Below are 18,993 nucleotides of genomic sequence, written 5' to 3' on the forward strand. Positions count from 1 at the left end.
AGGATGAGGATGAGGATGTAGGCCGACATCCGTACAACCGCAAGGACACAATGGCGGTGTACAACGCCTGGATCAGCGTCTCGTATGATCCCATCGTCGGGAATCAACAATCCCGGAAGTGCTTCTGGGAAAAGGTCACCGAGGCCTACAACGGGATCAAGCCAAGAGGGTCCCGCTGCCGCACATTGAAGATGCTCCGTGCTTACTTTGACCGAGTCGACAGGGAGGTCAAAAAATTCTGTGGCATCTACAAGAACGAAGCGGCTCATTACCAAAGCGGAGCCACGGGAGCCGACATTCTGAGATCGGCTTTGCGAGTATACTTCGACGACACCGGCAAAGAATTCAAACATGTCGATGTCTGGGAGGCCGTCAAAGACGAGGAAAGGTGGGCCGGCAGTGTGCGATCCAGCTCGGGCTCGACCTCGAAGCGCACGAAGCACACGGCGGGTGGCCAGTACTCGTCTAGTGGGGGCGGTTCGGGCAGCGCCGCACAAGAGGCTGTCTCTCAGGAGGTTGAGGGCACGACAGACGATGTCGGGGGGTCCTCCCGTGTGCGCCGTCGGTCGCAAGGGACCAAGGCGGCGAAGGCGGCTAGAGGGAGGAAGGGCCGAGGCGAATCAAGCCAGACGGGCTCGGGCTCGAACACCCTATTGTCCATGTACTTGACCGCCACGATGATGGACACTTCCCCCATGACGCCTCCACAATACCAAGCCCATCTTGCCGGAATTGAGTATATGGCAAGACAAATTGGTATTCCGCCTCCAGGTAGCTTGAGTGCACCGCCACCGCCTTCAGGAGATGATTCGCCGGCGGAGTAGTTTTTTTAATTTCTATAAAATTGTATTTTAAATTATGTTTTTTTATTTATTTTGCCACGAATTTAATTATGTATTTTTTTTAGGATTTTAAGTTGTACTATTTTTATTTTATTTAATGAAGTGGGGTTTTTATTAATTGAATTTGTTGGAAAAAAATAAAAAATGAAATTGAATGAATAGTAAGTTAAGAGATGATTAAGAGACGGATAAAAGATGTAGGGTTGCAGGTTCTATCGGTTAGTTAATAGATGGAATGAAAAATAGAGTGTGACCTATGAATAGTTAAGGGATGAGACGGAATCGGATAACAGACAGTGTTGCGGATGGCCTTAGCCATATGAAAATGTTTAATTCACAACATGAACTACTCCTTTCGCCTACCAACAAATATTCCTATTTCAGTATTTCAGCGATGAGAGTAGAAGGTGAGTCTTATTTCAACGCTTTCTCCAAAACCACTTCCGATTCCCATGAAATCCTCGTACTCGACACCTCTTCCTCCGATGGCGCCGACCCCGGGAACGGCGACGACTTTGAGGATTTGGAGGACGACGACGCCGAGCTCGAGGTCACTAAGAGAGCTTCCACGAGCACTCGGGGGAGCAGGTTCGTGATCGACGACGACGACGAGGACGATGGCGCCGCCGTGGACGACGAAGACGGTGATTATAGCGACCCGGAGGTGTGGATGGAGGAGGAAGATGATGTTGTTAAGAAGTCTTTACGAAAATGTGGGGAGATTTCGGCTGAATTGAAGCAGGAATTGTACGGAACAAGCGCGGTTGGATGTGATCAGTACTCGGAGGTGGAATTGGGGTCTGCTGCTGCTGCTAGGATTGTCACTCAGGTACTGCTGATGATGACGAGTCTCTGTTTTTGCGATTTTATGTATGGAGGTTCAATTCAATTTTGCTGCATTTCTAACGGATGCAGATTGAGTGTGGGCTATTTCGAATTTTTGAATGCCGGATGACGTGAATGACGCATGCGGCGCTGGGGAAGATTTTCAGCCTACACTAAAGTCGTACCAGCTAATTGGAGTCAATTTTCTTATGCTTTTGTATAGGAAGAAAATTGGTGGAGGTATAATTCTGTTTCAAAGTAAATTATACTGAACAAAACAAATGAGTGTTTAATAGTGCTCTAAGCCTCTAATTCATGAAAAACATTCATGCCACAAACAAAAGTTGGTCCACATTTTCTTCTTAGCAATTTTCTGTGAGTTGGTATTGTTCGGGGGAAGAAGACTGTATTTGTTTATTGTCTAAATAGCTATGGCTTATTCAAGAGAATTAAATTCTCTGGGAAAGGCTGGACGGCCACCGCCATTTGATGTTTTTCTTGTGTGCTATTCGCTTTTTGAACACCACAGGTTAGTATTCTAGAGGTTTATTTATTACTATTTCTTTGTAAAATTGACTGCCAGTTGAGTTTCTGTTCCCTTTGCAAATCTGAAAGTCATTTTTCAGTTTGCAGCAGAAAGAAGACCGCAAAATTCTGAGACATTGGAAGTGGAGTTGTGTTCTAATGGATGAAGCTCATGCATTAAAGGATAAGAATAGTTTCAGGTGGAAAAATTTGAAGTCAGTTGCAAGAAATTCTAGACAGCGACTGATGCTTACAGGCACACCACTGCAGAATGATTTGCATGTATGTTCCTTGGAACCCATTCTGGATGCTAAGTTATTATATTCTTGGTGAACCATGTCTTGATATTATCATGAAGTCTTCTGAAGATGTTGGAATTTAGGCCCACATATTCAATAGTAGTGACTTGACAATCTGAGAACTTTCTGTTTTCAATTATTTCAGATAAATGTGCTGACAGCATGAAGTAACATTTTAGAATAGATTTCCTTCTTGATTCACGTTATCAGAATGTTCTGAAGTATATGGTCCTGCCTATCTAATAAGATTTGATAAGCTTGTTAGCACAGTTCATAGTTTTAGCAACTTTATTCATGCAGATATATTTGTTTTCTAGCAAAAATATGCACAGGAGAATTTTGAAAGCCATTCTTGAATTAATAAAGATGATTCATAATAACCAATACAACAGGAAGAAACTGTTTGAGTTCCAACTTGGAAACTTTTCTACAACTACCTCGTATGTATTGTGAGGTTAGGGTTCTGAATTGAGTTTCCTTTCACTCTTGTACCCTGTCGGGCCTGTCTTCAGATACCCTCCACACCACAAGGAATTGAAAAAAATTTAGAGTTTTTGTATGAACGAAGTTTGTAATTGTAATATGGCTGATCTGAAGGTAACTGATTGTATATCGTGCCTGTGAAACCTCCTGCTACAGTTTTAATTTCTTAGGGCATGTTCGCTTTGTCGGGATCCTAAACTCAAGAAATGAAATCTGAATAGAATTCGATACTGTTCATTGTAGAAATTAAAACTTCGATTTTTGTTTGCCATTCCTGAAATGATATTTTCCCACCTCAGCAAACTGTACTGTAAACCCACATGTGTGATGATTTTATCTTAAATGGTCAATAATGCCCTACACTTTTTCCCAAATTAACTCTGTTTCTGAAAAAGGAGTATAATAGAAATTTTGCTTTTATTTCTTGGTCCATTCCTCTGTAAAGAAATGAAAACCAGCGATTAATGCAAGAAATGAATTACGCTCATTTCGAGTGATTAGTGTGGGCCGGCACTCATTCCTCGTGCTGTGCATAATTTGTTCATTGATAGGAAAACACTATGTTTTATCCAGATTTAGGGTTGTTTCTCGCCATTTATGGGAGGTGAACATGCCCTTAGAATGATTGGTAATTATTTGATAGTCCATACTAGGTATTTACTCTTAACTTGCACTATAGTGAATATCGTTGGCTTTGGAGTGCCTTTCTTCAGTTGATTTTTCGTTTGCAGGAGCTGTGGTCGTTGTTGGAGTTTATAATGCCAGGCCTTTTTGAAACTGGGGATGTTAACTTGAAAAAGTTGTTGAATGCAGAAGACAGAGATCTAATTTGTAGAATGAAGTCCATTCTTGAACCATTTATCTTAAGATGATTAAAATCAGATGTAATGCAACAGCTAGTTCCGAAGACGCAGAAGGTACTGGAGTTATCTCTTCTCCTTATGTGGTTTCATTGTTTTTATGAATTCTTATTGCTTTCACTACATCAGACTTGGCTAATAACTTTATCCGTTCGTCTGTGAAATCTGAATCAGATTGATCTATATATTATAGATTGAATACGTTTGCATGGGAAAAGAACAAGAAGATGCTTATAAAGAAGCAATTGAGAATTACCGTGCGATATCTCAAGCTCGTTTTCTGAAGTCATCTGAAACTAGCTTAAGTAATGTGGCCAAAATACTTCCTCGGCGAAAAATTTCTAATAACTTTCTGGAATTCTGAAAGGTGCTTCAGTTGTATGCTCTTTATTTAATATCCTGAGGTTATTTAATTCGCTAGTGTATCAGTTTCTTAAAATGGTTAATTCCAGATAGCAAATCATCCATTATTGGTGAGATGCGCCTACACAGATGATGATGTTCTTCGTATTGCTAAAATGATGCATCCAAAAGGCGTGTTTGGCTTCGAATGTACCTTAGAACGCGTGGTTGAGGAGCTTAAGAGCTACAATGACTTCTCTATTCATCGGGTAATTTGAGTTTATAATTTGAAAATTACTTGAAATATTAGCACCTATATGGCTTTATAAGTACTAGTTTTGCTTTATGCATATTGCTAAAAAATTGTAAGCGTTCTAAAAGAGAGACTTTATGAATTTCTTGGACGTTGTCCAGTTGTAGGTCTGACCTTTTGTTCCTTGAGCCTGGTCTTCATCATCTAGCAATGACAAAACTTTCATTGCTAATGATTTATATCAATTCCCTTGTTTTCTTTACGAATTAGGCCAGATCGTTTATTTGAATGGCATGAATTCTCCTTCAGAGGAGAAGACCCAATCCTACATCTTACTGTTCTCTGTTATCTCCAATTGTTTTATAGTTATCACGAATCAATTATTTAATTAGTAAGAGATGCCGTATGACCCGCGTACTCAAATTCAGCTTAACTGCCTTAATGCAGCTCCTACTTTTCTATGGTGTTACTGACTTGAAAGGAACTCTCTCTGATGAACACGCTATGGTTTCTGCAAAATGTCGAGTATGTTCTGTCCTCTGATTTTATGTATTGATATTGATAAGCAGAATGATGTAGTGGGAGACGTTTTGTTCTTTTATTTGCTATAATGACCATAACTGGATCTGCTTGTGGCATAGGCATTGGGTGAACTTCTCCCTAAATTAAATCGTGCCGGGAGTCGCATCCTTATTTTTAGCCAATGGACGTCGATGCTTGATATATTGGAGTGGACTTTGGATGTGATTGGTGTCACCTACAGGCGCCTTGATGGAAGGTAAGTTTAGCTTTCTGTTCTTTGCGGACTCTGGATGTGATTGGTGTGACAAGTGCATGTTAACACGTATAAGACCGGTAGAGGAATTTAATAATACACTCACATTATTGACACTGGCAAGTTCTAGAGGTGTGAAAACAGTCCCAATGTCCCAGCTTGAAACCTCTCAGAGACTAGTGCCTTGAGTTGACATTTTCGATTTTTCAATAGTTCAAATATAAATGCTGGCTAAAGACCCCACCCCAAGAAACTTCTGGGGTTTTAGAAATTGGAATAAATTCCTAGTCAAAACCATTTGCAGAAGTAACATCATCCCGGTTTTGGGCTGAGGTTGTGTAAATATTAGCTGTTTGGAAATTGGCTTTCTGTAACATCAGTTCCGAATTTCCAATCACTTTTAAGAAGTTTAAGTACACATCTGTTAGACCATCTGGCGACAACGTGAAAACTGTGCCATGATATTATGAGAATGGGGTGGATTATAAAACTGTGTCCGAAGATTCTAACCCAACTAAAGATTCTCTTAACTGAGTATACAATGACTAAGAGAGTGTCAGTTGCTTGCAGTTGAATTTAGTTTTCTTTGTTTGACAAATCTGCAAAACTAAACTACTCAAGCATATTAGTTTGATGCAAATGAGGATATGTGAGGAATCTGAAAAGTTGTACTCTACTTATTAAAGACTTCAGCAATTTGGCTGGCTAAACACTATGATCAATGTTATCTCCAGTAAATTCCTAAAGTAAGCCATCCAAAATCTGGGTAAATTGGAAGGTGATGTGTCAAAATCTGAGTCGTAGGGTTATTCTGGCTGGCATTTGACTTATGATTATGACTTTCATTAAGCTACAATCATGACTGAGGATGACCTTGGTCCTATAGTAGAGGTTACGCCAGATGGTTGTAACTGTTTAAAATATTTGATTATAACCTTATCTCCCTCTCATCTCTCGATATTTGTATATCTATTGTACAATTTGAATTTCCATGTAATGCAGTTTAAGTTCCAATCCATACAATCAAGGCTATGTTTCTAGTAAAGTATATGTGTCGAAATAGATAAATACGTAACTAGTTGTACAATATCGTTATCCTCGGGCTTCCATATTTATGTTTGATATTGTTGTCAGTACACAGGTGAAAGAGAGACAGACAATTGTGGATACCTACAACAAGGACACTTCAATACTTGCATGTTTGTTGTCCACAAGGGCCGGAGGACAGGGATTGAACTTGATCGGAGCTGATACAGTTATAATCCATGACATGGATTTTAATCCCCAGATTGATCGTCAAGTAGAAGACCGATGTCATCGCATTGGCCAAACAAAGCCAGTTACAATATATAGGTAAATGTTCTTTCCTCTTTATTGTTTCGTTTTTCTTTTATCATCCAGTAGATGGGATCTTTGATGCTTTTAAGTAGTATTTATGCCATCATTGACTGAATCATGCATTAGACTAGATGAAAGTTTGCTAGACCCTAATAAACAAAGAAAGAGGTCCGTTAAGTGATGCATTTACGAGGACCATGTTAACTCTTCCTGAAATATAATTTGACTGATATATATTTGTATTCTGTGGTAACATGTTGATCCAAATTCACAGAAATTGGTATATTAACCCTAGGATATTTCTAATTTCTATGACAAAGCATTAAGAACGGCTGGCAAGAAGTTATGATGCTACTTGTGCTGCCGGAAATAGGATGCCAGTGGTTTTTTTTTGTTATAGAGTCTGAATGCAGAATCCTGCATTCTTCCCTCTTAAATTAATTTCTTCTGGGACATTTGAATTACTCGTTTGTTTGAATGATGAAGGCTTGTGACGAAGGGCACGGTGGATGAGAACGTTTATGAGATTGCAAAGAGGAAACTAACACTGGATGCAGCTGTCCTTGAATCCGGAGTGGTAGAAGATGAAGGCGAGATGCCTGATAAGATATTATCTTCCTTATTGTTGCACTAACTTCGGCCCCAGCGCATGCAGCAGATTCAAATCGGCTTTAATTTTTTTCGGTGTACACTATTTCTTGTGACTTCAGCACAAACATAATTTAAACGCTTAGAAACCAAAAATATTATAAATAGACATCTTTTAAAGTTGTTAAGGATGAATTGGTCGAAATTTTCTGTTCTCTGCGTAGCCTTGGAGATCAAATTAGGGCCCTAATTGTTGGATATGCATTTTTTTGTTTTACGTATAAATTACATGTTGCAGAAGTTCAGCATATTGCTAATCCATTTTGAGCATACACCTAATGGGAGCTTATTATTCGGTATTTCATAATATACATAGGTGCGACTCATTATCATATGATTAATTATTTAGGATTAAGTTGTGGGATTATTTTAGTTAGAGCGGGGTGATAATGATTAAGTTGTGTGATTCAATTTCATGAATTAAACATAATACATAATCATAAGATATAAACTTTATTTTCATAATAAGAATTTCTATAATTCAAAGCAAGCAAATTATCTTAAATTATGGAATTGTTTATCAGTTTTATCTATATAATCCTCAATGGTAAATATATCCTATATGTGTGTTATCATTATTATATACTGATGAAAACATATATTAATGAAATTTTCATCCCATTCACTCTTGAATATCTCTTGAAGCAGCAGGAAATAATAGTATATATACATGCACCTATTCACTTCATTCCGTTACTACTGTTCTCCCTTCGCCAAATAACAAGAGGGAATATCAATAATAACAAGACTCCTTTCCAGAAACGTATACACAAATCTCCATCTACAGCAGAACTCCCGGTGACATATGCACGCATTTACAAAATACTATCCGAGACGACGTAGAAATTGACATGATCAGATAATAGATCAACTCAGTTACCTTAGGACAGAGAAACATGGACCCTGCATCCAAACATATTCCAAGAGCTCTTATATTGGGGCAGACTAAATGTGTTTCTGTATAAATCAGAGGCATGGAAGTGGATCCTTGCACAAGGCTGGTGTGCGACTTATGTCTACCGCTCAGATGAAAGCCACTGTTCAACCATCTTCATTTGGATCCAGTTGCTTTTCGCTAACGAGCACACCTTCCTCCCATAACTCTTCAGCTCTGTTGATTGCGAACATTGTAAATCAGAAATTTTATCATAAAGATAAAAGCAGGAATTAATGGCAATTTTACTTTATCTATATAAAAACATTGACCTAATATGAAGAAAATGGAATGCTAGGCAATACACTGGTCGCTGAGCCAGACCATAATTAAAACGAAATGTTCCCAAGAAAATAAAATGGCTCTTATTGATAAGAAAGGGGCTGCCTAGCTTTACCATTCAAAAGTCATTGATCTCTTTCCTTAAATCATACAGTTGGTGTGATCGTTATAATCCTCACAGAAAAGTTGGATATCCAAGTTGTTCCTTAAGAATAAAAAATAGAAAATCTAAGATTAAGATTCAAGCATTTTCAAGATAGTTCTTGAAGCAAAACATGTAATGTAAAAGGGTTCTCCAATTAAATGTTAGTAAGTTTTTTTCATGGGAATCACAGAACTTCTAGCACACTTGTCTTGAACAATGTATCTAGAAATTATGAAATCTCAATACAGGAAAATTGTTATGAGCTTGCATGGGTCTAAACTAGAGGAACAATCTGCAACTAAAACCAAATATCAGCAACCGTAAATGAGCAAGAAAATCTAAACACAAGTACACATGTTTGGGCCTTCAGTTCTAAGACTTGAATTAAAACCAAGAGATATCTAGAATATAGGATGAAATAATCCACTTATGACAAAATCACAAAGAAGAGGTCAAAAAATATATATATAAAAAAGAAACATTAAAAACTTGAACCTTGTCCCATCGACATTGATACGAAGAAAGTGGCCATGTCGCCATCCCTCTTTGAAGTGGCCGAAAAAAACATCACCAAATTTTGAGTAAAAACGGCCTTCTCCATCTGCTTTTCCCTTCCAGAAGTTAACAAACCACCTGTCCCCAGTATGGAAGTAAATCCATCCCTAGTAAGAGAATACAAATGAAGAGAGCAATTTTAGGAACTATAAATTGGAGCTCTGAGTTTAGTTCAACTAAAATACTTTTATAGAGATCAAGCTAATGATCTGCATTATCTCTTGAGATTATTTTCATTATTATGGAGATTGTTGAAAGATTACTATTGATAGAGATCAAGCTAATGATCTCCATTATCTCTTGAGATTATTTTCATTATTATGGAGATTGTTGAAAGATTACTTTAAATGTTGAGGATTTGTTTCATTGTTTATCTATAGGTTGATCCCTATAAATAGCTCCTCTTTAGAAGAGCTAGATATCTCGGAAAATAAAGTGTATTAGGACGGTATCAACCGTAGGCCTCTTCGGAGGATTATCTTGGCCTCTTTGGAGGATTGTTCTTCTTTTATATTGAATTCCAGTTCTTGTTTTACTTCCGCCTTTAACTCCATATCATACTTTACAAGAAATAAGATTAAATAATAGTTCTACAAGCAAAAACTTTTTTTCTGTGGTAACAAAAGCATCAAATAACTCAGTTTGGTTCCACTGTTATATCTTCATGTCATGTTACATTTCATCACTTCATCAGTTCATATTATTTATACATTCATGATGTCACCTAATACAGTCTGATATTCAATACATATGGTGGGAGATGTAATCCAAAGTGCACCAGGAAATTCAGAGCCCAAATAATTCATTCTTCAAACTGCTGTATGCTTCTATGTTAAGGGAAATTGATTTTACTCATCCAAACCATAACATTTTCTTTGGGGAAAACAGTAACATTTTTTGAGTGTGCCATACAAACTATTCAAAAAAAGGAGAAAACAGAAGCAAACCCCCAAAAAACCATAGTTTGAGTGGAAACAAATCAACGCCCTTGATTAAAAAAACTGGAAGTAAAAGTACCTTGCCATGCATGACATCATCTCTCCATGATCCCTGGAAAACATCCCCATTGTTGAAATAGAATGTTCCAAGACCTGATCTCTTTCCATAGCGCCACATACCATCATAGATGCTTCCGTCACCAAGAAATAGGCATCCCTAAGAGACACAGCAGTCATGCCATCATTTTTTTTAGATGAACCAAATGATTGGGTTCTGCAAGCTTTCAGATGAGCACAATTACCTTTCCTTCAGGAAGTCCTCCTTGTGAGCGACCTTTGTATTTCCCACCACGATATCTCATCTCAACCACACGACTCCACTTCTTTTGTGAGTCTCTCTCCGATTCCTTCACTCGAAAAACACTCACAATCAATTGCAATTTTAACGGCAAAACAATTACTATGAGAAACATAATCTATCCAAGAAATCCGTTCATATGTATGTGTGTGTGGATGCAAATAAATATTCCTACATAATATTCATTCGACGTCACAAATCAGAAAATATATATAAATATAAGGGGAAGGTGAACGCATTTAGGAACCAAAATTCTCATTCGGTTCAAAGTTGTATTTGCTGATAGGAGATCACATATCCTTTCACTCATATAAGAATGCATTTTGGTCCACTTTTATGTCTGTGTTTGAGATATCACAACATCAAGATAGATTGGTTCCAGAACTGAGAGAAAAATGTGTTTATGAGAATGAGACCACTATCAGCCACAGTGTGCATTTCTACTACAGAGATATTACTCCATATTATGTTCTGTAAAAATTTTAACTAAAAAAAGCTATCCTCCAAGTTTAAAGTGAGTGCAGCAAGATTTACTTGATAAGTAAGTTATCAAATGAAACAATACGTAAAACTACAGGCAAAACTAAAACTGGTTGCAAGTATAAGATAGCTATGAACAGCAATTCACTAACTATACTGATATGCTATTTGTTACCTTTTAAAATTTGTATACAAACAATCATACTTGCAAATACAAAAATAGTTAGATAAAAATTCAAATTACTGCCAATTTAAAATAAAATGCTCCCCATATCTTATGTACCACGCTAACAAGGGAGCAGCATTAGGTGACGAAAATTAATACCCATATATTAAGCATTTCTTAAATTGTGACCATCAAACTTCAGGCCAAAGTTGAGTTCACAAGTGTATTTTGCCTATGGAGGAAAAACATATGTTGAGTTCACAAGAGTGGACTGTTTAGAAAGGAACTGGAGAATGTCTAGTAGCTTTCTGACAGAGTCAAGGATATCGCATTGAGGAAATAGCCAAAACTGCGAAAATTAATGAATAAGGGTGGACAGTTCCTGGAAGAAAGAATGCAAAACAAACTAAGACAAATTCTGTCAGGTATTATACCTGCCAACAATTCTGGTGAATCCTAATGTCAGGTATTGATCCCTATCTGCTAATTATACTTAAACAAGAATATAATCTATTCGTCAAATAAGCTAATCAAATATTACTATTTATAAATTAATCAATAAACCAATTTGATGAATCTTCTTTCCCTTACTTGGTACACATCCAAAAGGAAAGAATTCATTCATATGACTCTCTTGTTTATTTTGGGGTAGAACAGTAGTCCTTTGTCTAACAAGGTAACGTGCACCTGGCGAAATTTCTACGGAATAAGATTAATAAATAAGCATTTCATGCACATCTTCTAGCAAAAGTGTCTATAATACAAGGTATTACTGAAAACACATGAGAAAATAAGCTAATTAGAAATGTGCCCCTTCCATTAATGTTTGGATGCAATAAGCGCAGTGGGGAAACCATCCATTAATGTTTGCATGCTTAGCACATGGGAAAAAATAAATTTACCAACATGGATGCAGCACGAACAGAAAGCCCCCCCTGCTTTTTAGAATTAACGATGTTATTTCCTTTGCTGGATATAGAAGCATTGTTGTTGAAATCGGCATCGGTCAATCCAGACCAAGACACTATTGGTACAGTTTTCTCATCATCATCATCAATTCTCCATGCTGATCCCCGTTTAGTGGTTGAGGAGACAGGAGACTCTTCCAACTTCTCTAAATTTTTTACACCCACAGGCAATCTGTAGATGCTGACGCCGTCAAGCAGTCCAGCTTCATCTGTAAAATTGGTTCCATATTTGGATTCAGTTGAATGACCTGGCCCCATATTTCCTCTAGTAAACAGTTCCCTCTTGAACACGTAGTTTCCTGTAACAAAGATTTATTTACTAGAACAATGACGCATTCTCATCATCAACATAAGAAAAACAAGATAATCCTACTCGTTATCAGCTGAATATTCAGAAAAGGGTGACCAGAAGACATTGTGGTTTTACCTTCAGAAATTAACTCATATGGCATGGAACTGAAACTGGTATCCAATAGTTCCACCTCTTTTTCTCCAGAACCATGGTCACTCCTACAGAAGAAGAATATGTAAATGCAAAGATATACAATCATGTGCACTTACATTAAAATTGATAACTACATGGAATAACCTGGAAGAACGGAATTCTTCCCCCTCATCATCCGATGGACTTAGGGTTTTCCCAGAGATAGACACAGTATCATCAGAAGTACTATCTAAAGAATTTGTCTCCAACGTATCTTTAAGACCGGGAAGATCTATCCCATTAGAGACGTGTGGACTCTCGGACAAGATGACTTTCTCAAGATTGTTCAGTTGCTGATGTTGCTTCTTAAAGATATTGAAAATGGAAGGGAAATGCTGACCCAGGCTAGACAATATGCCACTTCTTGGAGCAGGAGCCAACTGCTTTCTAGAGTATCTGTTAACACATTGGACACAACAAAAATACAGAACTAGAAGCTAAACAAAGTTGCCTGAGCAAAGAGAAAATAGATGGTTGCAGCTAACAAAAATCAGCACTTAATTGATAGAGCTCTGGTAACACAATTGAAAACAAGTTGGCAAGAACAGCTTAGAGTTATGAATTATTAAACCCCTTCAACTTCTCGCGTATGCAATAAGAAGAGAGACTAAATTCAATGCTGTTATGTTGACAATATTAAAAAACCTCCAAATAAAATCCTAAAAGCATATCTCTTATCAAGCATGTCGGAATATGCGAAAGCAACTTGAAACAAGTTATAGTGAAGCATTGAAGAAACTTGATGTCCCTTCTTTCTGTTCAACAAAATTCCACGCCACATTCAAGTTATCGAACATAAACTACATCCTTAAATAATTATAAAAAAAACAAATAACAAATAACCCTACATCCTTAAATAGTAAAACAGTGAGAATTGATGCAGATTCAAGCCTACTGTCATACTGTGTATAGTTACAGTTAGCAAAATTGGTTTACAAGGAACCTTACCCAAACACAATAATGGCAGTTGCTATTTTGTTAGCCTCCAGATACGGCTCATGGACAAGCGATACAATTATTTCTCCATTGCATTTTGTAATTGAACGAACAGAATGCAAAATATTATTTGTCTCACTGCATTCCACAGCACCTGAACTTGCAATGATACATAAAACTACACCATCAAGATCCTGTCATAAGAATAGTGCAAGGAAGCCTGAGTGGACATTGAACAAGTGAAAACCTAATCGAAGAAAAACTATCATGTTTCAGAATGACTAGCCTCAAAAAATTAAGTGAAATGCAGTTGGAGAACTAGTGAATGAAAAGTGATCACGAATACTGAGGAAAACATCACGTGACAGCAACAATAACAGTTCATGCAATATAAACTAAAAAATAAATAAGTCAAACCTTTATGTCAACTCCCAGAAAAGGGCAGTCATTTATAGCTTGCAAAAGTGAAGTCTTGACGTTGTAACCAGCCCCAAATCCAATTCTCGCTTCTTTGTAACTTGCGAAAACCTGCAGATGATAAACTTTGATTGCTAGTTGGATTAAAAGGAAAAATGACGCGAAAGAGATGAGCATCTACGAATATTTGACATTAGAAAAAACAAGGATCCAATTTACTGAAGGTATTCATGAATTGAAATAAGGAACTCTCTTCAGGAAATTATTGGAGCATGTAACTTCAAATGAATATTCCATATTTGGCATTTTAAAAACCAAAAGACCAACCAAATAAGTATGTAAAGAAAGCTTACTTCTCGAAACTCAGGAAGTTGAATTTCTCTGATCGAATCATCTTTTGCATTCAGAAACTTCGTGTGTTTCTCCTGTTAATGACAATGCAAAGGTGATTACCTTAAAACTACACAGTATATAATCACAAAGAAGTATTAGCAACTGAAATTTAAATAACTTGAAACCAGAATGGAGAAAGAATTTGCTTACAGTTAATAAAATGGAAATGGTGTTTATTGCCATCAAAACAGCATTATTAGTGGTCCTCAAAGCCTCATCCAGAGTTACCATATCATTTTCGAGAAGCATATCAGTATCAAGAACTGCAGCCATCATTTTTACAAGAAACAGTAAATTTTGATTCATCAAATTAAAAAGGTATAGTGAGGCCTGAGGAACAGTAAATCATACTACAAGTACTCCAACCTCTAAACATGCCTTAGTCTTATATGAGGAAGGTTTTGAGTTTTTAAGGTGCTGAAACCCACCAAACAACCATAAACCTAAAACTAACAGCCCACACCTCAAGTGAGTGTGAGTCCTCAGCCATCATACATCAACATCAATCTTATAGTTCATAGTCACATTCTATACCAACAAATATACATATAATATATATATAGGGATTGGTTATCTGACAGCCCCTTAAAATACAAAATTCGAACTATTGTAGAATGGTGAATTTGTTGTGAAAATTGATGAAATCATATTAATTGTATTGAGTCCCTGGGCTCAAACCCATGAACACAACGGTTAATAAGGCATTTTGATCAGATATAATATGCTTGGAACAAGACATTTTTAACAAGAAGGAAGGCTTCAGAGGAATTTAGTTCTAGGAACACCAGTGGCCAAGAAAACAATTTACTCACCAATACAGAAATGTGCCTGCTTTTGGAGTTTGTCAGACAAATCCTTGACCTACAGACGATTAAATCACCATCAGTTATTCTCAAAGCTTCAAAATTAAGACATGGTATATACCAGAACTCCCAAGATCAGCATGGGTGGACATTTAATATTTCTTAGCTTCAATTTTAGCTTCAGATTGTCAGGTATCAGACTGTACTGATATATTGATATCTCTTTAATGTTGTATCATAGACCAAAAAAGAAAATGGATCACCTCATCTTGGCGCCTTTTCCCTTCAAAACCAAATGGCTTTATTATTATGCCTACGACAAACCCATTTCCACTCTTGACATTGCTAAGAACCTCAAGTGCTGTACTATGATCTGAACCATAAGCAGCACTAGCAACCTAAGCAAAAATAAATCATTGTTAAATATGGAAATGTATTAACAATGAAACTTCAATGTGAAAGGAAGAATTCTCTTAAACCATAACATGATATCTTTCCTGATATTATTTGAGTTCTAGAATCTTTTTTTCTTCATAAGGAATCTACTCAGTTGACTTCAATCTCCTTATATGTTTTTACAAATAGCAAGCAGCCGTGGGTGGTCTACAAATGCAGGAAGTGGGCTGTCATGGAATATTGATTGTTCACATAATTAAGTTTTTATTTCATTAGTCATTATTGAGTCAGGCCTGTATGTCCATTGTCCATGGGCTTTATAAAGATAGGGTTGTTTCATTATCTATAGCATCTGAATAATTAGTATTGTTGTCTTAGGATTTCTGGAGTTTCCTAATACCTATACCATCGTAAGTTCTTACAAATTATTACAACACGTGCATGCAGATCACCATCAATGGTTCTCAGAGAAATTTATCAACTTGCAATCGATTACCAAAAACGAAGAAATTGGTTAGACATGAAAGAAGAATTATTAGAGGGAAAGTAAGTACAAACAAGTATCACAGCTCTAGAAGATGAATGCCACGCCAAGAAGTCTTCCACAGTTCTTGGAGTGTTATCTGCAAAGCCACAAAGAGACTGAAAAAGGCGCAAAAGAAAAAATGCAGAGATCACAAAATAAAAGATATTGGTTTGCTATGGTCAGCAGAAAGAAAATTGCCATTTAGTTTAGCATAAATTTGTGTTAATATATACGATGCAAAATTTATGCCAGCACCCATCATTGAAGGCAGTAGATCTATATAATGTATATCAGTCTCATATATAACTATATATGCTCTAAGCTTTGACTGGTAGATGACCCACCAAAATCAAAAGCACCTCAAATTATTAGAACTCTGAGTTCATAATTTCTGGATGAAAACTTATGATCTAGGATGAAGAAAGAAACATTTAACTGCATACGAGAGAAGGACAACTGAGTTTAATTTTTTGACCTTTGCTTGTGAACCTTTGTTGCAGTTGCACCTGCTGCGAGTCCTGACCAAGAACATTCCTGCCAGTTAACAAAGTAAGGTTAAGAGGAATTCTGTATATACAAAGACCTCGGTAATTTAGCACTCCTAGAACCAGTTGAAATCTGCTGCGAATTAACTAATTCATTTAGTAGTAGTAATTAGTAAACTAGTAATCCTTGAGGAGAAAGTTAGGACACTACATAATTCCCACATTATCAAGGTTATTTTATATTATATCAAGTGCAAAGGTTCAAATTGTATCGAATGAAGATAATAATCAAACTGGTTCGACCAGTTCAACTTAACAAATAAAATGAACTATCTGGGTAACTCTTAGTCCAATGGGTGAAAAACACAATAAATAAATAAACAGCTCATCAAAGGAGTCAACAGTAAAGTAACGTCTTTTCACATAATTTAATTGTTCTCGGGTTTTATATTCAATCAATTGCTCTCAATATCAACTTTTTCAGAATAATCATGAGAATAGTAACATATCATGCACGACATACACTGGTACTCTCACCCATAAAGCTTTACACATGAAGTATTAACAACTAATAATTAGTATGTATAAATTGTTTATAAGTAAAACAATTTCTAGAAACAAAGTCTATCCTCAATCAAGCAACTAGAAATCAAAGCCAGCCAAAATGGCAATTAAAATAACTGCAGAACTACAGATAAATAGAACAATGCATTCATTTACAGAGATACAATACACAAGACAAGGGAACAGCATGGTCCATTTCAGAGAAATAGACAAAGCTCATTACTTTGCCACCAATTTTAAATCTCAGTGGTTAAAGCCATGTATCTTACTATCATCCCGAAAACCTCATAACAACAAATAACTTTAACCACAGCTATCAGAGTCTATCCAGCAGATTAACGAAACACACGCTATAACATTTCCCACATTTTACCCCGTGAAGAGCATGATATACAAGTTCAAGCCTCCACTCTTTTACAGCTCATTATCCTTCACCAGTTGATTTCAGCTATACGTATCTTACAATATAGGCAGAAAGTAATCCCCATCGGCTCAGTAAGATAGTAGTAGCATTCTAGACAACAGTCCTCCCCAATGCACATTTCAATCATCAAGAACACAGTTTAAGCAATCAAATTCAACCTAGGTTTCTAATTCTAAGCTTCAATCCAGCCGTATTGCACAATGCACGCTCCATTGCAATCAAATTCAACCTAGGTTTTCTAATTCTGAAGCTTCAATTCATTAAACAATTTCACAATCTAATAAACCATACAACCAAGGCATGTAGCAATTCCCAAACAACATAAGAAGTTCAGCAGAGCACATATACCAGAATCTCAAAACAGGGGACAGGAAAGGGGAGGCCGAACAGAATTCCAGCAGCGCATCTTTCCGGCTGCCCACCATTATCACTTCCACGGACTCGCCGCATTCCTCCGGAATGTCACTACCGCCATTGTTACGCCCGCTGCTACTTTCATAGCTAGCTGCGACGCAATTGCAGCTTAATTTCCGTTTGATGGGATTTGAGCGGCATCCGACAAACAGTTCGGAGCGGCGTTTATGGAGGGTTGTTAGTGGGAAGGATGAGAGGCGTGAGAAGGAATGAGGTGCAGTGGTATTGGGGTAGAAAAGGCTCATCGGCTATTGGCGGAAATGTTATACGGCGTGACGGAGGCGGAGGCGGAGGCGGAGCGGGTGGACGAGGAAGTGCTCCGGCAGTTGTCAACCAGTATTTGATTTAACGAATTAATTATTTTCAAAATATATGCTTTATATTAATAGGCACAAAAAGGAGTATTCACCCTTTTAGAGCACCAGCAATGGAGGCGTCAAAACCGCGACGCCAATTTTTCGCCGACGCCGGTTCTGACGCCGAACCATTGCGACCGGCGTCGGCGAAATCGGCGTCAACTTCGGCGTGGCCATGCCGATTCGTGTGATGACGCCGGTTCTAATGCCGATCCTCACGGCGCCATTGTATGCCCCGGATCGGCGTCAGACCGGCGTCAGATTTTAATTTTTAATTGTTTTTTTTCGAAAACACTATATATACGCGCTTTGAACGTCATTTTCATTCGCACCACTTGTTTTAACGAGTACTCTCTCTATCTTTCTTTCTGTACAAGATCAATAACGAGCAATGGAGAACAACTACGAAGGTACTCCAGTGACTCCCGGGGGATGGTCTCAGACTCCTCCGACTCCCGGGGTAGGGTCTCAGACTCCCCCGACTCCCGGGGTAGGGTCCCAGACTTCCCGGCTCCTGGGGGAGGTGGTTGGCCTCCGATGACCAGGTACTACAACATGTACCCGTGGCAGCAGATGATGCCGGGGTGGGCACCCGGCATGCTCCCTATGCAGATGATGCCGGGGTGGGCACCCGGGATGCAGCCACCGGCGCAGCAGATGATTCCACCGGCGTAGCAGATGATTCCACCGCCGCAGGGGACACCCGGGGGGGACAACGCCTATCGGCCGACTTTTGATTTTTCCACCGGTTCTTCGCACTCATCGACCCCAACAGATGC

At 37.9% G+C, this 18,993-nt stretch overlaps 1 protein-coding gene and 1 pseudogene across 3 annotated transcripts; one reads left to right on the forward strand and one right to left on the reverse strand.

Annotated features, from left to right (window-relative positions):
* Positions 1–1,808: 1,808 nt before the first annotated feature.
* LOC121759444 lies at positions 1,809–7,318 on the forward strand (annotated as a pseudogene).
* Positions 7,319–7,791: 473 nt separating this feature from the next.
* On the reverse strand, positions 7,792–18,195 carry LOC121759447 (protein ACCUMULATION AND REPLICATION OF CHLOROPLASTS 3-like). Of its 3 annotated transcripts, XM_042155022.1 has the most exons (17): positions 17,793–18,195; positions 16,447–16,505; positions 16,004–16,068; positions 15,313–15,447; positions 15,059–15,107; positions 14,397–14,509; positions 14,207–14,278; positions 13,854–13,964; positions 13,449–13,630; positions 12,606–12,896; positions 12,444–12,526; positions 11,951–12,315; positions 10,347–10,451; positions 10,124–10,261; positions 9,047–9,213; positions 8,522–8,611; positions 7,792–8,301 (listed from the first exon to the last, which is right to left on the reverse strand). In XM_042155022.1, the coding sequence occupies exons 1-16, from the start codon at positions 18,101–18,103 to the stop codon at positions 8,548–8,550; spliced, it is 2,310 nt and encodes a 769-aa protein (XP_042010956.1). In that variant the 5' UTR covers positions 18,104–18,195; the 3' UTR covers positions 7,792–8,301; positions 8,522–8,547. The 3 variants fall into 3 exon arrangements, 2 of the variants coding, with proteins under 2 accessions (XP_042010956.1, XP_042010955.1); XM_042155021.1 differs by lacking the exon at positions 8,522–8,611; XR_006041659.1 differs by lacking the exons at positions 7,792–8,301; positions 8,522–8,611; positions 9,047–9,213 and having other exon boundaries at positions 11,955–12,315.
* Positions 18,196–18,993: the final 798 nt, after the last annotated feature.

Source organism: Salvia splendens, chromosome 12, assembly GCF_004379255.2.
Source record: "Salvia splendens isolate huo1 chromosome 12, SspV2, whole genome shotgun sequence".
NCBI classification, from domain to species: domain Eukaryota; kingdom Viridiplantae; phylum Streptophyta; class Magnoliopsida; order Lamiales; family Lamiaceae; genus Salvia; species Salvia splendens.

Coding starts and splice junctions, on each gene's coding strand:
- LOC121759447 (XM_042155021.1), bottom strand. CDS start 18,103: ATGAGCCTTTTCTACCCCAATACCACTGCACCTCATTCCTTCTCACGC. Junction 13,631..13,853: donor TTCTGGGAGTTGACATAAAG/GTTTGACTTATT, acceptor TTCTTATGACAG/GATCTTGATGGTGTAGTTTT. Junction 12,316..12,443: donor ATATGAGTTAATTTCTGAAG/GTAAAACCACAA, acceptor TCTTTGTTACAG/GAAACTACGTGTTCAAGAGG.